This window comes from Condylura cristata, unplaced genomic scaffold (genome assembly GCF_000260355.1).
Source record: "Condylura cristata isolate star-nosed mole 26May11 unplaced genomic scaffold, ConCri1.0 scaffold00008, whole genome shotgun sequence".
Lineage (NCBI taxonomy): Eukaryota > Metazoa > Chordata > Mammalia > Eulipotyphla > Talpidae > Condylura > Condylura cristata.
Genome location: NW_004567109.1, coordinates 4,063,870 through 4,083,955, shown reverse-complemented (window position 1 = coordinate 4,083,955; position 20,086 = coordinate 4,063,870). Strand labels below are relative to the sequence as shown.

The 20,086-nt window shown below is 47.9% G+C and overlaps 1 protein-coding gene across 2 annotated transcripts in view; it reads right to left on the bottom strand.

Annotated features, from left to right (window-relative positions):
• The window catches only part of VPS13D (vacuolar protein sorting 13 homolog D (S. cerevisiae)), a 184,381-nt gene extending 167,170 nt beyond the window's left edge, over nucleotides 1-17,211 (bottom strand). For both annotated transcript variants that reach the window (XM_004678519.2, XM_004678520.2), the window contains exons 1-10: nucleotides 17,115-17,211; nucleotides 11,997-12,074; nucleotides 9,757-9,947; nucleotides 9,581-9,661; nucleotides 6,058-6,174; nucleotides 3,691-3,795; nucleotides 2,451-2,621; nucleotides 1,997-2,097; nucleotides 680-848; nucleotides 43-144 (exon numbers count right to left, since the gene is read on the bottom strand). In XM_004678519.2, the coding sequence (XP_004678576.1) occupies nucleotides 43-144; nucleotides 680-848; nucleotides 1,997-2,097; nucleotides 2,451-2,621; nucleotides 3,691-3,795; nucleotides 6,058-6,174; nucleotides 9,581-9,661; nucleotides 9,757-9,947; nucleotides 11,997-12,074; nucleotides 17,115-17,211 (1,212 nt within the window). The remainder of the gene's footprint in view (nucleotides 1-42; nucleotides 145-679; nucleotides 849-1,996; nucleotides 2,098-2,450; nucleotides 2,622-3,690; nucleotides 3,796-6,057; nucleotides 6,175-9,580; nucleotides 9,662-9,756; nucleotides 9,948-11,996; nucleotides 12,075-17,114) is intronic.
• Nucleotides 17,212-20,086: the final 2,875 nt, after the last annotated feature.

The window sequence follows — 20,086 nt, the reverse complement described above, 5'->3', positions numbered from 1 at the left end:
AGCATGCTGGCTCTGAACACGTCTTCTCCCGGGATCTCCTACCTCAGCTAGTTCTTCCTGCTTGTGAAATCTCTCATGAACCAGTTCACGCAAAATCTTCAGTTCCTCAAAGCTCTGTTCCTCTTCAATCCGATGCATTTCCTCCTGTTTGGGTGGGGGAAAACCATGTATCATCACACCGGGGAAACGGGACACTCACCCAAACCTCTACAATTACTGGGAAAGTACAGCATTTCCACTGAAGAAATGCGGGGCCCTGGCTGCCAAGCTTCTGGCATAAAGTCCTTCTCCATACCACCCAAGTAAACAGCACTTGGTAACAACAGGACCCACAAGAGCGTCAATTCTATTCTGCAGGAGACTCCCACAGACCCGGAACCCAGAGGTGGCAGTGGGCTCCGTAGTACCTTCAGTCCTGGTTTCCTGGATGGGGCTGTTGGGACGGGCAGCAAAGCCCAAGTGGAAATGTCCCATATGAGACATAAGGGGGCTGAGGGCCACACTCTCACTGTGTGAATCTGGTCCTCAGTTTTCTCAGCTGGATTGGGAAAAGTAAGAGTCTACCCACTTTGCTGACCTAAGCTAATGCTTGTGAAACACAGATCCCAAATCCTTCAGATGCTGAGAGAGCATTCTCTTCCTCTGAAGGACAAGAAACCCCAGACAACAGTCCCCTCACCTTGTCATCTGCAGACAGCAAGCCTCCTTTCAACTTGCTGAAGTACTTATCCGTGTAAGACACGGCATCTCGGGCGCGGTGCAACAGGAAGTCCCAGGTACAGCATTTCCGCTGCTCCCTGATCTCATTCAGGTTGGCGTTCAAAGCAAAGTACCACCATTCTCGGCAGCTGAAATAGTTCATAACAAGTGCTTGCTTCTTAGAATAAAAGCAACTGGAATAACACTACTCCTCTTCTGAGACACCTTCTCTCCTGTCAGCTATCAGTTTATGCCTCGGCTCATGTGGAGAAAGTAAATCATCTGACCAAGAACATCAAGTAACAGATCCTACCTTCTATATCAATATATCACAGTAACCACCCCTCCTCTGGGGATACATTCCAAGACCCCTGCAGAGGCCTGCAGCTGCTAATAGTATTGAACCCTGCACCAACTGTTTTCTCCACACGCTGATTATGATAAAGTTAGGCACAGTAAGAGATTAACAACTAGTAACAAGGGCAGCAGTTATAGCAATACACCATGTGGGGACTCAAGAAGTGCCTCTCAGCCCCATTAAGCCACTGGGCTAACGGCTGGTCTGGTGGAGTAAGCGTAGCTGCACTGCACACTTTGCTGAATATATCTCCTGTGGCAAACAGGTGTCTTTCCATGGAGTGGTGGTAAATCTGACCAGGCCATTATAGGAACGCCTTTTGAGGCCCCATGTATTTCTGAAACATTCCATTTAAAATCTTTGAGATGCTACCTGATAGCACCATTTGATTTTTTTGTCAGTGGCAGGAGCTGATACTGTGGGTAATTCACATCACTGCAGGGCAGTGCTTCCCTCTGCCGGCGGCTTCGCTGTCTGTGGTTTCCACAGCTACGCACGGTCAGCCCTGGCCTCGGGCACATGCCTTTACTACATGGTGACTATCAGGTAGCATCTAAAAGATTTTAAACGGAATGTTTCAGAAATACATGGGGTCTAAAAAGGCGTTACCACTGCTCCATGGAAAGACACCTCTTTGCCATAGGAGACATATACGCTGCAAAGTGTGCAGTGCAGCTACGCTCCATTCCACCAGACAAAGTGTTAGCCCAGCAGCTTAACAGGGCTGAGAGGCACTTCTTGAGCCCCAACAACCTGAAACGCAAGCCTGCAACACCCAACAACACACAACAGCATAGCATTTGAAAGGGCAGAAAAACCAACTGCACTTTTATCTCCAGCCACATGTAAAAGACAGGGAAGCCTGTTTCTGATCTATGCGCCAAAGCAGGACAGGCCATGACATGCACTTCACATGTAAGATGACTCAGCAGCCCTTACTTCTCGGACACGGCCACTTTGGGTTTCCATTTTCGGAACTTCACCTGCCTCTCCTTTCGCTCCAGCTCCTTGAGGAATTCCATGATTTGTCGGTACTGCAGCTTTTTATCAGAGGTTAAGAGAGACAGGTTAGAACTGATGGGCTTCTCTTACTCAGTAAAGACAGAGTCTAAGAGAAGTCACGTTAGTTAAGTGCAGACTTGAAACCCAGCACAACATGAGAGACGCCATCTCAGCAGCCAGGGCCTCTCTGAACCCTCAATATTTTTACTTTATCTCTTTTACTCTTTGCTCAGCACTTCAAAACACCAAACCCCAACTAACCTGAGGTCAATCCAACCCCACTGTCTGATCTCAGGGCCACTCTTCTTCCTCCCTTCCCCTGAGGCCACGGTGATGCCCTTCGGCCCACACTGCCCCTCACCCTGGGGGCCAGCCCCGGAGGAGGCGGTACCTGGGAGAGCTTCAAGGGAATGGTCTCCAGCTGAATATCACATTCAATACGGGGCGAGTGCCGGGACCGCAGCGGCTCTTTGGAGCAGTTTCTCGTCAGGAGAGCAGACGCACACACGGGCTCCAGGATGTAGTGGTGGTCGCGACTCTCCATGCTCGTGCCCATGGCCTCCTGGTGTCACAAGAAATCTGTCACCATCGCAAATGCTCTCAGGGTCCAGTCACAACTCTGTATAGATATAATCTATATTCATATTACATCAGAATCCAAACACAGAGTATAACTGGGAACCTGAAGCTCCCAAGGATTCTGAAATATTTTTCTTTTTTTATTGGGTAACATTCACATAATTTAAATTTGAAAGGTAAATTACAGTGAAACATCTCCTTCCTACTCTCACCCTCCGGCCACCCAATTCTTCTTCCCAGAAGCAACGAGTTCCTGACTGGTATTCTACCGAAGGCGTTCTGTACAGGTTCAAGCATACCTGTAATTTTTTGTGGGCTTTTAACTGTACTTATATAAATAGCTAACTCTACCGTCGTGTTTTAAACCTAGCACTGTATCAGACAGACTACTGTATGCTCATCTCCAAGACCTCTGCTTTTATGTTATGTCTGCTACTGTGCTATGTGATACAAGGCCTTATTTAATCAAGTCAGCAACACAAAAAGCATACATACGTAGCATGCTAGTCACGGGGCGGGGGTTGAAATGAGACCGCTTTCTCCATTTTATCTAAACACCAACAATTCCTTTACAGAAATATTAAACTGAGATTTCTTTTCTCCTTCACAGTCACATTTTATATCCAAAGATTTATAATGAGTTTCTAAGCACTTTTTAAAGGAGTGACACCAAAGGCAAAGTTTCGACTAAACGTTAAGAATCAGATCTGGCACTTCGTTCACCTAAAATCTGTATCCCTAGTCCACAGTGGCTAAGAGAACAGATAACTAGAAAACGTTAGCTGCAAACAGATAACTATAGATAACTTTATAAAACAAAAAAGTGTGAAGTATCATGCAGTAGTCAGAAGCGAGTAATTATGTATATCTTAGCCTTAAGTGAAGGAAAAAAGAAATCCCTAAAAGAATAAAGTGTGAAACGATTAATCCATGTTATAGCCACGGCAGGTACCTCAAGTATACAACCTTCAGGACACCTGTGGCGGAAGAGAGGAACGGGAAACACACAGAAAACAGACCATGTGTCTTCACAAGCCCTCTGTCAGTCATACCTGTAACTCCATTTGAGGCAAGTCCCCCAATAAAGTGCAATCGACATCCCAATAGATGCTAAACTCTGCCACATCTAATTGCTTTTTCCGCATTAATTTCTGTACCTGAGGTAAAAAGACAGGGAAAGGAGCAAGATGACTCTCTATTCATGAATGTATTTATTCACTCAACAAACAATTTGAAGAATCAATATCAGGCATTTTTCGAGGTGTTGGGGAAACAAAACTAACTTAAACCATGGTATTGTTTGAGGAGCTTGAAATCTAGCCACATGGAAGACGAATAGGCAAACAATTTTCATTAAGCAGAACATGCAAGATGATGTGAACAGAGGAAAAAATAGCACTGGGCAGACAAGTATCAAAAGATGTCTAAGTTGGGCAGAGTGTAGGCTCTGTGATACCAAAGGCCCAGGGCTCCTGGGAACAGTGACTGCCCCTGTCTGACTGAACCCCAGACCCGTGCTGCAGAGGGCAGCGCTGCTGTGTGTGTGAACACACACTTGGGGTAGAGTCAGTTAAGGATTGAAAAAATAGCTTGCAACATTACTAGATGTCTTGAGCATAACAGTTTCCCAGAAAAATAATTCATGTCCACCCAGACATGTGAACAGGACCTTCTTTGGAAACAGATCTTTGCAGATACAATCACATTAAATGAGATCATACCGGACTGGGATGGGTCCTAATCCAATCATGGTGTCCTGGTAAGACGAAACACAGGGGAGAAGGCTGTGAAGAGACAGGAGCAACGCCCCCACAGGCCGGGAGTGCCAAAGCAACCACAGGAGCAGAGAAAGGGGCACGGGGTGGGGCCTCAGGAAAGAACCACCTGTCAGCACCTCAATTCTGAACTTCTGGCCTCGAAATAGAGAGAATGAACTTCTGGTGCTTTGAGCCAGCTGGTTTATGGTAGTTTGAGATGGACACACTTGGACAGAAGTCCATGCCACTGACAGCCTGGACTTCCTACACTGAGGGGCATGCGCTGCTAAGAGTGCTGATGTGGGCGTGTGCTGGAGCAGGTGACTCAGAAACAAAATTCTGGAATAGTGCCAAGTAGTGCTGCCCAACCTGGTGCCGGAGAAAATGACCATGACTGTGCCAAGGTAATGAGCAAGTCCGTAGGAACAAGCTGCATTTCAGAGATGCTGGGTTAGTCACCAAGCTGAGGCTACCCTCAGCTCCAGGCGGCATGCCCTGCTGCTCAGGGCCCTGTACAATGCTAGCTCTGTCCTATGTGCGCTGCGACACAGAAAACACTGGCATGGAGTGAATCACAGGCGCAGGGTGGGAGCAAAGAGGTTCCAGACAGGGTCTTTTACCAGCAGGCAAAAGATGGCAAGATCCTGCCCTCAGACAGAGTGAGGATGAACAGAGTCAATCTGAGACATTTTACAGAAAAAATTGTCAGGATGCTGTGACTAAACAGACGTGGAAGTCGAGTAAGACGTGAAAGGACAAGTACAGGCTTCCAGAGAGTCATGTCCCGCTGAGAACAGAGACAGCAAACTTCTCTGTGAAGGGCCACACGGCAAATATCTACTCCCTGTTGTAATTACTTAACTGCCACTGTCATACAAAGCACCGGAAAGCGTATGAACTCTGGGTGTGGCAGTGACCCAATACATTTTTATATACAAAGACAGGTGGAGGGTCGATTTTGGCCCCCAAGACAGAGTTTGCCAGCCCTTACTCTACAGCCTGGTGCACGTGGGTTCAAGACCAGGCCCCACTGTTCACTGCATCGCTCCAGCTTAGGAGCCTCAGCTGTAACATGAGGTAGTAATTGCAGTGAAAGCGGAATCCCGTAGTGCAAAGAGCAGGCCTGACACATATGAGGGTTCCAAAAAGGTGAGTCTTTGTTTGTTTTCTTCAATATTTAGCAACAAGTTAGAGAATACAAGGGAAGTAGGTTTCAGTGAATGAAGGGGGGCAGACGGAACTTAACGGGGTCATTTTGGTTGTGTGTGGTGTCCCACAGCAGTGATAAGGCCCTAACTATGAAAGCGAAAGAGCGTGGAGGATGGCGTGAAGACGTGGAGTCATCCACAAATAAAGTCACAATGGAACTGTGACTTTTCCCAGGGAGAGCACACAGAGGGGAAGGAAATCAAAGACGACCCTGCGCCCAGATTTTCTCGTGTTTAAATGAAAGGGACTGGCCAACATCTAATGGATGGGTGAAACTGCAAAAGGTCAGAGACAATAAACGGATTCCTTATTTCAGAGAGGAACGTTCATACACACCCTCCAAAGAACCATGCCGGGAAAGAATGCGATTCATTTACACGACAGAAAGGACCAAAGCAGAGGACAGATGCCCTGAAGCCACCGCTTTTTCCCTGCAGTCCCATTCATACTCACAGGCACGTTCACAGCATTTTGCATGGAGACATTCTTAATGCAGATGCCAAATGCAAAGGGGTGGGAAGGGTTGGTGATGCCATCTTCAAAGCGCAGGTGAACATCTTGAATTTTTAGCTGCCGGGAGAGAAAGAGAAACGTGTGCTGAGACAGCTGCCACAGAGCAGGCAAGGGCACCAGGCCCTTGTGGGCACTTTACGCTAACGCTGCCATCAGGTACGCGCCACCTGCCAAGAGCCATAACCAGTTGCACAATCGGTGCTATCTAGAGAAGAGTTACAATACTTTCACTAACTCGTTTCACTTGACACTAAAAGACAGTCAAGCCCCTGTGTCCAGGGAGCTGCTCTTCCACCTCCTATGACTTGCCAATCTTGACATTGTATCGCCACCCCTGGGGGCGAGGCAAGGACCCTTGTACTTATTTATTTCCCATTGCTCCCACAGTAGTTACAGAAGAGGTACTCTCTCTCAGTGAATTAAAAAATCACAGTAGAAATTAAAAAGACAATGCATGGAAATATTTTCACATTATCTATCCAGTAAGCGACGAGAATCTAGAATACACAAAGAGCCCTTACAATCTAACAATAAAAAAAATTTTTTTTTAACGGGCAAAAGTTTGGACAGCTTCTAAAACTGGATGCAAAAATAGCCACTGAGTATAGAAGATGCTCTACACCATCGGCCCCGAAGGAGGTGCGTGCGAGGCTGCCAGTGAGACATCACTACATACACACTGACTCAGCTGTCACCAGAAAACAGACAACAGCCAGAGTTGTTGAGGATATGGAGAAACTGAAATATACATACATTACTGGTAAAATTCAGATAATGTTGCCTCTCTAGAATGCAGTTTGACAGTTCCTCAAAAAATTGAACATTAATTACCAGATGACTCAAAAGTCCACTCCGACGTATACTCAAGAGTACTGCAAATCTCACGTAAAGCCTGACATGAATTTGGCAGCGGCATTATTCATAACACCAGAGTGCAAACAAGCAAGATGCCACCAACTGATGAAGGAATAAACAAAATGTAGCCTATCCTGACAGCTGCCTGAACTCCCCACCTGAGCACGCTCAAGCAAACCTTTGCACTAAGCAGCCTGACCATGTGGGAAGGTTCCAGCGGCCTGAGCCTGTGTCCAAGGACCAGCTCACCCAGAAAAGCTCAGAGATGTTGGTTCTAACCAACAAATGACAACAGGCCCCCTTCTTAGAGCATCTACTACAAAGGGTTCACAACTGTAAATCCTTTCTGTCCCTGTGAGACGCATGTCCTGCAACCAAAGGACCTGAAAGTCACTCTCTGACATGTAATCACCAGGAAGGACAGGGCTCGTGTCTCAGCCTGTGAGAACAGCCCAGCTAGCTGGCAGCGCCTTCGCTATGCCCTTATCAGATTCACAGTGCACAGACCTTTGTAACTATTCACCTAGGAACAGCCTCCGTCAACACCCACATCCTCCCTCTGAAAGCCCGCCCGTCACCTCTGTGCAAGCTGGAATGAGCTCTGCTCTTTGCCCTACTGTCAGAAGCAGCTACTGAGCAAAGTCTGTTTCACCGCTTTAAGTAATGTGCTGTCTGGCTTTTTCATCCCTGAAAATCTGGAAGGAAATGTATTAGTCAGTCATAAAATGGAATGAAGTGTTGATACAGGATACTACCTGGACGAACGTGAAAACATTATACCAAGGAAAAGAAGCTTGGTGCAAAAGGGCACCCAGAAGTTCACTAATGAGGGAAGTGCAAATCAAAACCAAAGTGAGCGAACAACCCACAGTGGTAAGAATGGCAGTCAAGAGGGGAAAAAAGTAAGTGTTGATGAGGGTGTAGAAACAGGAATCCCACTGGTATAGTCCTGATGGAAAACAGTATGGAGGGTCCTCAAGAAATTAAAAATAGAACTACCATATGATCCAGCAATCTATTCCTGGGAATTTATCTTGAAAAGATGAAAAGCTAAATCAAGAAAATAAATGTAGCCTTCGGTTGATGTAGCAATATTTACTGAAGTCAAGATACAGAAACAATTTTAGTGTCTAATCGAGAAAGATGTGATATACTTACACACACACACACACACAGGACTATTACTCAGTCACACAAAAGATATCACAAAAAGATGAAATCTGCCATTTGCAACAACATGGATGGACCCTGAAAGTATCAAGTGAAATAAGTCAGAGGAAGACAAATACCATGACTCCACTTTTACGTAGAATTTAAAAAAGAAAAGGAATAAAACTCACAGAGACCAGATTGGTGGTTAGAGAGGAGGGGCCTCGGGGTGGGCATTATGGTGAAAGGGACCAAAAATGTAATTCTCCAGTCATAAAACAATCCATCATAGACAGCAGAGAGTCTACAGGCAATAATAATGTGCTGCCGTTTGAAAACTGTTAAGAATAGATGAGAAGCAGACTTACTGTGGCAATCATTTCAAATGTCTAGCCATTATGTTACATACCTGAAACTAACACAAAGTTGTATGTCAAGCATATTTCAACAAAAAATGCCCACACCGTGTGTGATTTCCAAAAGGCAAATCCTTAAAGAAAGTGAGACTAGTAGTTGCAGGAGTCCTAGGAGAGGGAAACGGAGAGTGACCAAGATGGAAACAGGGCTTCCTCTGGGGTTTACGAAAGTGTTTTGGAATTAGTCACAGTCAATGCACAATTCTGTAAATAAGCGCAAAAGACCGCTGGGTTATATACTTTAAAGAGTTAATTTTATGATCTGGGGACTAAATCTCAATACAATTACTGTCAAAGATAAAAAAAGTAATGCTGGTAATTTTTTCTTTAAATCAGTGATGGCTAAAAAAATAACTGCCTGAAACAGAATTCAAAGCAGTCCCCTCCAGTGTACCAAGGTCTCTGCCAACATTATCAAGTGATGAAACCAGCAAGCTCACACTGCACTGATGCACCTTGAATGCGTTACCCTGAAGTGTCAGCAGGGGTCAGCTTGCGTTCGTGAAAATTAGTAAGAAGCCTAATCTAGTTCTTGCATTTCGAAATGATAGCAGAAAATGCAGCCAACAGCCCTCACACTACAGCCCATCTAACTGCCACCACAAGAGCAGATGAGATGCTGCATGCAGTGTCGTCAACTCCAGTGCCGTCAACTCTTGTCCAACCCGTCAAGTTTTACCAAAAAAGCAGCAGACGGATGAGGTTTAGTGACCTGCTCTCAAGCAAAGCAGTCTTCAGGTCTAGATGGTCCACTTTCTGAGAGAAATCCTTTAGTGACTGGGATTCCAGCAAGCAAAAGCAAAGTACAGGAAATGAAATGGAAGCAACAGGAAAACTCCTACTCGACGAGCTGAAGCAAAAGAAGCCCATGTCTGTCCCAAGCATGGGACTTGCTTTTCAGGTTTCATCGGCAGGGCCTCCGAATGGGCACGGCTGAGCAGTCAGCCGTGTGCACACCCTGCATCCGCTCAATCATGAGACACCAGCAGCTCTGACATGAGACACAGGGAAGCCTGTGCTTTGCAACAGTCAATGGGACTTACTTCGATATTCTCCACAATTCTTGTAACCACCGAGGCAGTCACTGAATACCAATAGGATTCCCCTTTCTGCTGGCGTTCACTCTAGAAAGGAAGGAGCCAGTGAGCAGATGAGTCAGCTGTGCATTTCACGAGTCTCACCACCACTGCTCCAACGGATAAAGGGATTTCTGCCTTGCCTTCCATTTCTCCTCCAGGGCTTGAAGCAGAGCTTTCTTGCGCTCTCTTTCCCACAGCTTCTCCTTTTCATCGTTGAAATCCTGTATTTTTTCAGGAGCTCCAATTAAGTGAAGGCTGGAGATGGAGATCACCCAAGGGTCCACATGGGGGCGATAGAAGGGAACCTGCAGGGTTACCTTCCCAATTAGGCCTGAGAGGAGACAGCAAGTCTTGTTAAAGCCTATTTTCTAGTTTTCCCATTTTTCTTGTAGTATCCTGGTTTTTTTTTTTTTTTTTAAGGAGCACGGTTACTTTTACCATTTATTTTTTAACTTAAGAAAAAAGGCAGTAGTTTCTTGTACATGGTAAATAAAGGTTGGTGGGCTGAGACCTGTAAGATGAAGCATATAAGTCAGAAGCTGGAACAAGTTCAGTGTACTTTACCAAATCAAATGCAACATCTCTCTCTCCTCTGGAAACCACCTCCACCCAGCTGGGCAACACCTGAAACTTCCTTGGGGTGTCTTTCTACCCAAGACACTGGCAAAAGTCAGAGGGCACAAAACACATTTCTGGTTCATTATGAATCAACTGGCCAGTTGGTAAGTATTTGTTGGGAGTTTACAATATGTTCTATTTTGAACACATCAACTGAAACCTTCATAACATTTTGGTGTCGCTCTATTAATGAAGAATTCAAAGGCTTCAAGGGAACCAAAGCTGATGGGAACACTAGAGAGCCCAGCCCAGCTGTGACACTTATTTCCCAAGTTCTACCACTTCTAACCAACCTCCTTCAATTGACAAGGCCTAAGTGACCATGTCCAATGCATAAGGCACTCAAACTGCCCGAGTGGGTCTCTCACCGCCGACAGGGCTGAGCACAGTGCTGCTGTCAGGAGGATGATCATTACCCCAAAGGGGTACACTCAAGTGGGGCTGATCTGTTCTGTTTAAGATAATGATGTTATTAACAGTGGTATGTTTTGTGACAATACCAAGTGAGAGACTGTGTGATCCAATAACAAACTTCCACAACAAATTTTATAACAAATAAAGAAATTTCACAGCAAATAATAAAAAAAGTTTTAATTTGGATTTGATCCAGAAAAATGGAAACACATTTTTTTAAGTTTTACTTAAAACTAAAACTGTGTGCCAATTTCCACAGCGCAGAATTTCATCGAGTGCACAGCTGTAACTATAACCTAAGTTAACTGAGACGGGATGCCTAATATGTGATAGTTAGCGACAACAAAATATAATGTTGTGCTTCTTTTAACTTTTGCAGAACAAGCATGAGAAGGGTCACTTTGCAAAAATATTTTAAAACTTCCTGTTTTCCCCCAGAGCCTCCCTTGATCCTTTGCTATTAAGTCACCCTCTTTTGGCAGTACCTACAGTGTGCCACACCTCTGAAGTTTCTTCCAAATTCTCATTTGTCAATACCTTTGCATGTGATTGTGGCAGTTCAACCCAATACTTGAACTGACTTCAAGAAAGTCCAATCTTTAGCAAGATTGCTATTCTACTTCACCCAGCAAGTGATTTCCATAGTGTTTGCATTTTATGGTAATATAAGCACCCTAAAATAAGGGAAAGACTGATTTACCTCCACAGGCTATTGTCGAATAAGGGATCTCTAAGTAGGGACTAATTTTGTAAGTGTACCTTAAGTGGTTTTAGTCCCTACGACTCGTTTCCTTACCAACCTAGCAACTAGAGGGCTCCTCCTATAGGGCCCACGGGTTTTGTTCTGAGTCACTGTAACGTGTTGTCGCATGTATTCCTCTCGACAGCCATAACGTGGATACGACTGGCACCCCGGCCTAACCAAGGAGGCACAAAATGGTTAGGACACCTCTCCTGGGTCACGTGACCAAGATGGCAGATAAGCATCCTATCCCAGAGCCTACCTCTCACGGAGTAAGCTGCCTCCCAGTAATATTCACAAATGAATTCTCAGGACACCTAAACCCTGTATATGTAGAACAGAAGTTCTCACACTTCAATAAACTTTGGAATTACCTGGGGTGCTTATTTAAATGTGAGTTAAGTGGTGCTCCCTTGGAGATCCTAATCCATTGGTCTGGGGCCACCTGACCTCCCCTCCCAGATCGTCCTTAATGACAGCTGCCTAGAACCCACACTTCACAGAGTACACTCTGCTTCCATGCCCGCCTCTGCTGGCCAAACAGACCACGGTTCGTATCCCAACCCATTTGAGGCTCAAAACCGTCTCCTCCTTTAATCCACATACCAGCTTTGACTTCAAATGGTAATTCCAGTTCTTTCAAGGCATCTTTCTTTAAAGGCAAATTTTCTAACTCAACAGCACCTAGAAATAAAAACAACACGATGAGATTGCACCCAACAAACATAGCAGAAGCTGACTATGTGCAAGTCCCTGAGGGCTACAGGAGAAGTTTCTCATCTGAAGCCAGGCTGTAAAATGCATGGGCAGCACCAGGCACTCTACCTGGCTGACTCCTGACTGCTCCCTTGGCACCCAAACAGCAGCTGGCGCTGACCAGCACGTGAAGGGTCAGGCAGGACCTAACTCAAGTGCGGGCCAGACAGTAAAGACTGCTTTATGGTCTCTGTTGCATTTAGTCCATATGCTGTTTATAGTCTCCTTTTGTTGTTTTTTATTTTAGTTTTTAAAAAGCTTTATTTATTTATGCATACAGACCTGGGTGCAGGCCAGAGGTACAAGGGCAGTGAGAGAGATGCAGAGAGAGTGTGGGGAAAAGGACAGGCAGATCTACTGAAACATGCTGCTGGGGGGAGCAGCGGGGAGACAGGAGGGGTCTGCTGCACCATGTGGGTCACCTCCGGGGCTGGGGATCGAACGCACACTGAAGTGGATACAGCCCGCTTGCACTGCTGTGTCCTAACTTGTTGTACCACCAGGAATGGCCTGGTTGTAGTTTTAAAGAAGCCTTTAAAAATATAGAGGCCACTCTCCGCTGGCAGGCGGGAGTTGGCCAGTTGCCAGTGTGCAGACCCCCATTAAGCTAATATTCACCCCAGAACTATCAACGTCCAAATTGCCTGGGCTAACATGCAGGCTCCTGAGTGCCCTGTGCAGACATCTGCGGGACAGGAGAGAAACGTGTGTTTGGAACAAGGCCTCTCCCCCACCCCTAAGCTATATTGTATGTCTTGGAGCCCAGACGTGACTGGCTCTGACTGGCATAAGGACCAGTCAGAGCTAGGGACAAACAGGACCACAGCTGAAGGCCCAGCCTTTAGGAGACAAAAACCTGAAACACAAGATAGCTTTGCGGCAGCTCTGCAAGAGCAGTCAAGGGTGCGCAGAGCCGCTCGCTCCTGGCCACGGAAGCCCTTCGTTCTACCCGTGCCAGTGGCTGCAGCGTCCTAAGCGCTGGGCACATTCACAGATGGGGTCTCTGTCCTCAAAGAACTGGGGAGTGGGCCAGCATGTTTCAGAATTGCGTAATACCAGGAGACTTCTGAGCCATTTAAATTTGCCTGAGATACCTATTTTCAGCCAGTACAGACGATGGCCACCAGCACCTGGTAGGAGAACCGGGAGGACAGGCAGGCCAGACTTCCGCTCCAAAGACTAGTACAAGAAATGAGTGGTCCCCTTTAAATGACTGCTCAAGACTTGGGGGTTATTGACTTTTAAAAAGTACTCAAATCTAGCAATTCAGCAGAGTCTGAACAAATGCCGCCAACTTATTTTTCAGACTTCTGCAGGAACACCATCCCCATGGGACCCCACATACCTTAAGACTATCAAAGGAGAAGCAAGTAACCCCAGCAAGTCTAGAAACAAACCTATTTCCATATTTGGGGAGGAAATGATAATGATCACAGAGGGAAAAAGCACAAAGCACCTTTCTCAGCTGGAACTGACTTCAAGGGGGAAAGTCAGAAGTCGCCTGGCATTTCTCCTGCTTTTGAAGTTATCACCCGTGATTTGGACCATTTGGCCTATTTTTTCAATACCCAAACCTGCCACAAAGGCAGATGGTCCTGGGTCTCTTGGCCATTATGGAGCCTAGTAAGTGGAGGAATCACAGGTAATCCACACCATGAAAATCTAAGAAGCTTTAGTGTCGAGAGCAAAGGGGGTGATCTAGAAGTAAGAGGGGAAAGGGAAAGAACAAGAAGGAAGGGCAGCCGACCACAGGCCTCAAGCTAGGGAATTGGCCAGATGGCGCCGGCAGCTCAAGGTGGCTTCAGGCTTCCTCAGTTCCCTGCCCTCCTCCCTGAACGCGTCCCACATGGGCCCTCCTGGGAAGGGGCCCTCCCAGGGCCAGGCCTTAAGCACCCAGCAGAGCAGGTGAGGACTCAGAAATGCAAGTGTTCACTTGTTTCCACGCAGGTCTTATTAGGGGATGTGCCTCCAAAAACTGCTCATCTCAAGATTAGCAAAAAATCTAGTCACCAGAAACGGGGTGAATGTAGAGCTTGGTTAGTCGCAGTACTGGCTGCTGACTAGTGAATGCTCTGTCTCGGCTCCAGTATATTTACAAGGTCAACCTGAGGTGCAGAGCTTGCTAAAAAAAAAAAAAAAGAGAAAGGGGGGCAGGGAGGGATCTATATTTGATATACCCACAGCGCAAAGCCCTGGCTCCTTGGCAGGACACTGGCAATTGCTCCTCTTCTCCCCAGACTATGCGAGACGGGTCCTGCCCTGTTCAGCCTCAGCTCTGCTCCCACGGCCTCCTGCCTGGAATGTGGTGGCCCACACTGTACCACCTGCTGAATCTTGCTAAGGCCCTCAGAGCTACCTCCATGATACCATCAAGCCCACCACCCATTATGTCCACACCACAAGCACACCGCGGCACCTGGTGTCAGCAGAGTTGACTCGTCAACAGGGTAATAGTCGGCCAAGGGCAGGCACTAAGCGGAGAGACGGAATACCAATACTGGTGATGACAATCATGATGATGATGGCCGCAGCGACCACTGAGGAGACCTTACTATGCACGAAGCACTCCACATGCGCTCTCTCACCTACTCCTCACAATACTGGAGAAAGTAATCATTTCTCCATTTTTAAGATACGTAAAATGGGACATAGAGGATGAGCCAATTGCTTAGAAGTCTGAGAGCCACTGAGCAGTAGCGTGAGCTCATGCCACACCTGTCCCATCTCAGTGGCACGGGGCAGCATGGGTGAAGAGGCGAAGTAACTTGCTCATGGTCACAATGGTTTCCAAGTGGTGAAACCAGGGTGCCACCGTCCCCCTGAGCTCTTCGCACGCCTCCAGCCTCCCTTTTCCACTCGGCCACACACAGCGCCCCGCGCAGCTGCTCAGTGTGTGCTGAACGACGGCACGAGTGAAAGTGTACCGGGCTGTCTGTCCTGCAGCCACACACATGCTGCTGCGTGTTTTTCTTACTTCCAGCATGTGCGCCCAAGCGACCCCTGACGTCCCACCCACGGCCAATCGCACGTGGCAGCCGCCACGATGATGACCACCAACACTGCCTGAGGGGCAAGGCGGGAGCAAAGAATAGCTCTAAGCGATTTGGCCCATGTTAGGCTGCAGGCCGAACTCAGACCTTGCGTGACAGTCAATATCCTCTCCAGTTCACAGAGAGCCTGAAGCACGAAGAAAGAAGAACATGAGTAATTGGCCCAAGTTACAGGTAAATGGGAGAACTAGAATTCCGATCCAGTGTGGGCTTTCTCCTGACTGTGATTTCAGTCTCTGCTGAGGTGCCAAAGCATCTAAACAGTAATATTTGCAGATGGATCGGGGTAACAATTAAGCACTACTGAGTACCCTTCACCACCCTCAAACACTGCTTAAATGTGTCATCAAATCAACAAAAAGTACTTCTTCACACAGCTGTTCCCTTGGGATGCTGCACAGCTCCAAGAGCTCCCTGCCCAAGCACCATGGGGTGCTGTGAAGTCAAGGGTGGGGGTGCGTACTACAGTGGTTATCAAAGAAAAAGCTCCTTTCTATTTTGCACAAAAACATCCCTCAAATTCCATAGGTTTGTTAAAAACCTAGAGACTACTTTGTAAAAAGGAAATAAATATAGAAACACAGTTTAAAGCACCAGAGAGAAGCACACAGCTGTCACAAGATCTCGTCTGTCTAAAATTGCCGAGATTAGAAATGTAGACCCCACGATTCAGAAGATGCCACAAATCTCTATGTCTCCATGTCTGCAGCAAACATCCTCCTTCCCGCCACTCTCGAGAGGGCCAGCAGCCGTCAGGAAGGCTATTCCACGTTCTTTCCAGGCCACCCTCTCCGCTACCACTGACTTCACCAAGTGAGAATGTCAATGAGTGACCAAGAGGTGGCCTTGACACTACTGTTCTTTGAACGCGTCCTCTTCCCGGATCGCTGGTCACTTTTGCTTTCCCTTCAGCAGCACCTGCCTCAGCACAGCAGAAAGCGGGGGAGGGGAAGGGAGGGAGCGCAGGGCACAGGGCGGGGCGCCCACGGCAGCTCCCTCAGCCCAGCGCTGCACTATCATCTCACTGATGTAAAAGGGTCAGAAAAACTCAGACAGTCACACCTCTAGGGCCCAGTGAACCACTGGCACCCATTTCTCAGACTACACAAGTGTCTGCATCACTGCTAATGCCACTCATCTGCCCTGGCCCACTGACCAAACCCACTCCCAAGAAGCTGAGGTCTCTTCTCCACTTTCTGAGAGTCTGCGTGCTTCAGGCTGACCTGGGCCTCAGTCTCTGTAGTTGTGCAAGCATCCCACTTTGAATTGAGCAAAGAACTTAAAACAAGGAGAAAGCAAGCAAAGCACTTTCCCAAGCACCACACCGACTCACTGCACTGTGCTTACTGAGGCCTGTGGGCGAGAGTGTCTCAAGCTCCAGCCACCTGACCACTAAGACAAGATTGCAGACACCTGCTGAAAACTTGGCTGTGCCTTACTGCAAAGCCTCTACTGGGTGTCTGTTGCTTGAAGGGCTATAATAGCAACCTGGAGAGGTACCGTACCTGCTTTCTAAAGAAATGGAAGCGCAGAATTTCAAGGATTTGCTCACATAGCTGACAAGTAACCCAGCGGGATCTGAAGCCAAAGCCACACCACTGTCACTGCACCACGGTTGCCTCCGTAAAGCTTTATAAAGCTAAAAAGAATTTAGCTGAGATAAGGCACTGTCACCAGTCACATAGCCTGTTTATTTTTAATATTTAATAGTTCCTTAAAATCTGCACCACACCTACACACTCAAGTTACCCTGTAATAGTAATCATTCTGTCATACAAGAGAACATATTTCCTTTTACACACATTTCGTGCAAAGCCATACAGGCATGAGATTTTATTATGCTCCACACAACAAAAGAATTTAAAAAACAGAAACTCCACACAACGACATACTGTACAAAAGAGATATCTGCACTCACCTTTCAGAAGCGCGACAGAGAGCTGGTCAGTGTTGAGGTTATTGACGTATTTCCCCAGATAGGTATTGAGAACCCAGGCTACAAGACCTTCCAACATGACTACAGCCTCGAGACAAGGTGTTTAAAACTCATGGATCATTCTTGACGTCTCTCTCATCATCACAGAAAAATCTATAAAAGGAACAGATAAACCAGATAATTTTCTAAGCTCATTTCCAACTCTACATTTTCTGAAGGTGGACAAATACAAAACACATTTAAGAAAGATGAAGAAGGAAGCAGTGCAAGGTACTTGATTCATAAAAGGAGGGCCAAACTAGTTACCCACATTTGGATGCAACTGTAAGAACAGTCACTTACAAATTTACTCCAAATCCCCTGCGACTCAAAGTTGTATATCTTTCCAATGTAAGTGATGATTAAACTGCTTCTTTTTCTTTTTAGTGATTTGCCACTGGACTCAACTGTCCTATAGTGTCTCATGCAGCTGGCAATGCCTAGAGACATCTTTTTTATCTCGACCAGGGATCACTATTGCTATCTAAGCAGTAAGATCACAAAAGCTGCCAACCATGCTATAGACCACACGCCAGTCCCCACACAAAGAATTAGGCAACCCAATAGGTCAATGAGGTTGAGAAACCCTGTCCTACATTAAGGCCAGAATGCCCGAAAAGATAGTATGAATGAACTTATTGTTCTGCAATGTTCTGCCCTAACTCAATTTTGCAAATTTGTTCACCAGGGTCATTCATAAAATAACAGAAGTAGAGGGCGGAGGCAGAGCCTTATCGTTATTCCTAGCTGTCCTGGAACTGCATTCCTGGCACCTGGGTGCCACATGATGCTGGTACAATGAACCATCTAGCAACTACAGGCACCCATTTGGAACTAAATCCTCTGGTCCCCGCTCGGATATTTACATCCGGTCCCGAGTTACAGCTGCCCATGAATGTACCTGCGGTTTAGTAGTAATACCAAACATATACAGGTCACTTTCAGGATTTCAAAGAGGCACACGAGCAAACAGGAGGCACTGGAGTTTAAATGGCTCAGGAGGGTGGACCCTCATCAGAAGTATGTGCTCCAGCCTTCCTCTGAGCCCACGCTGCGGGACACTCCAGGTTCTCTATGGCCTCCCACTTGGAGCCAGGCCTGTCAGAGGCCTTTCCAAAAATTCTGCCCCACCCCAGGGGTTGTCTCAGTGCTACAGGACTGACCTATCCCCAGGAAAGACTGCCACCAACAAGACCCGACGCAGAAGGCTCCAAGAGTTCACTAACTCAACCTCCAGGCCAAATGACTTTTATTTGTTGGCAGAGTCTTGCACGGGCAGCTAAGATTAACTTTTGTTTGTCAACTGAGACAGTAAAAATAAGTCAATAAGTAGCATTTGGCGAAAGAGTAATTTCTTTCCAAAGCTTTTTTAAACGCTGCATTTTGTGTCAAACTGGAAATCTGCTAGAGATTATTGGGCCCATTTACTTAACAAAGCACAGCACCAACATTTTTAAAGAAATGCTTAGCAGTCTGAGTGAAGGGAACATTTCTGTATTATAACTTGAAGCAAGTACATCTGTAAAAACAAAATGTGAACCTGACTAATGGAGTCTTACAACACGGACTCCAGCACGCTGAGGCAGAGCGCCAACACGGAGCACTTTAAATCTGGAGTTACTGCCACGGGCTTGGGCTGGAAAGGCCAACCCGTTCTCTAAAGCAACTACAGACACGCCCGCTAAGGGAAACTACACAAGATCAGGCCCTACTCTGCTGCCCCTGAGGCTGGAAGAAGGCAAAGCCCCGACTAAAAGAAGGTGGGTGAGAAGCCCTGGTCAGTAACTCGAGGTCAGGGCTGGAAAGCATCCATTAACTCTGCCAGGCGAGTACGCCAGGCTGGAGGCCACTTCAAGGATTCCCTTAAGGAATCTGCTGTCAGGACCGGCAGCCAGACTGGCCAGATTCCCAAAGTGTTTACACTCTAGTCCAGCTCAGGGCTTCTAGGCAGCTGCCTGGCCCTAGCCCCCACCTCACCTCCCCTAACCGTGGGGATCGCTGAGTGCTCAGAGCACAGGGACAGACAGCCTGGCGTGACCTTGAGCCAGGCCCCTCCCTCCAGGAGCTGCCAGCGCCCAGAGAGGAAGGACTGGCAACTGGACCGGGGCGCTGGTGCCCTGGGGAGGCGGTGGCCTGGGCGCTGCAGCCCCAGGGAGCTCGGAGACTGGGAGCCAAGTAGCGGGGGTGCCAGGCCCCGGGCCCACGCAGCCGGACTGCCCAGGCGGCCAGGCTCTCCGCTGTCTGTTCTCAGAACCTAAGCCCCACTCCAGGGGAGCAGGGACCCCCACCTGTCAGATAAGGCCCAAAGGGACCCGGGCCGGGGTCCCATCCTAGAAGGAGAGGCTGGGCCAGGACGTGACCCCCGGATAAGAAGGGTTAGGACAGGTGGCGGCCTGAAGTTCCCATCCCAGAGCGCGCGACCCGAGGAGGCTGGGGACGGGGGGTGCTTAAGTTACTCTGGAGAACCGGCAGACACCCCATTCTGGAGCGTGAGATGGGGGGACTCGCTCAGTGGGGCTCACACTCGAGGGTCCCGCAAGGAGACCGAGGCTCTGGCGGAGCGCGACGAGTGCCAACACCCCAGCCCGGGGCGTCCACTGTCGGGACCCTGGAGAACGCGCCGGGTCGGGCGGGGGCTCAGACACCCCAGGACCGGGTCATCGGGGTCCCGGACGCTCAAGCAGCCCCGAGGCAGCGCCCGGGCTTCCCGCGGGGACTCTGAGGCACGGGTCCTGCGGAAGGCGGCGGCCTCGGGACCGTCGGCGACTCGGGAGCTGAGCGGCTTCCCGCGGGAGCTCCCACGGCCGAGGGCCGGACGCCGGGTTCCCCGGCGCCTCGCTCCCTGAGGGGGGAACGGGGCCCCGATTCCGAAGCGAAGCCGGAGCCGCCGAACGCGGTCCACGCCCGACCCGCGT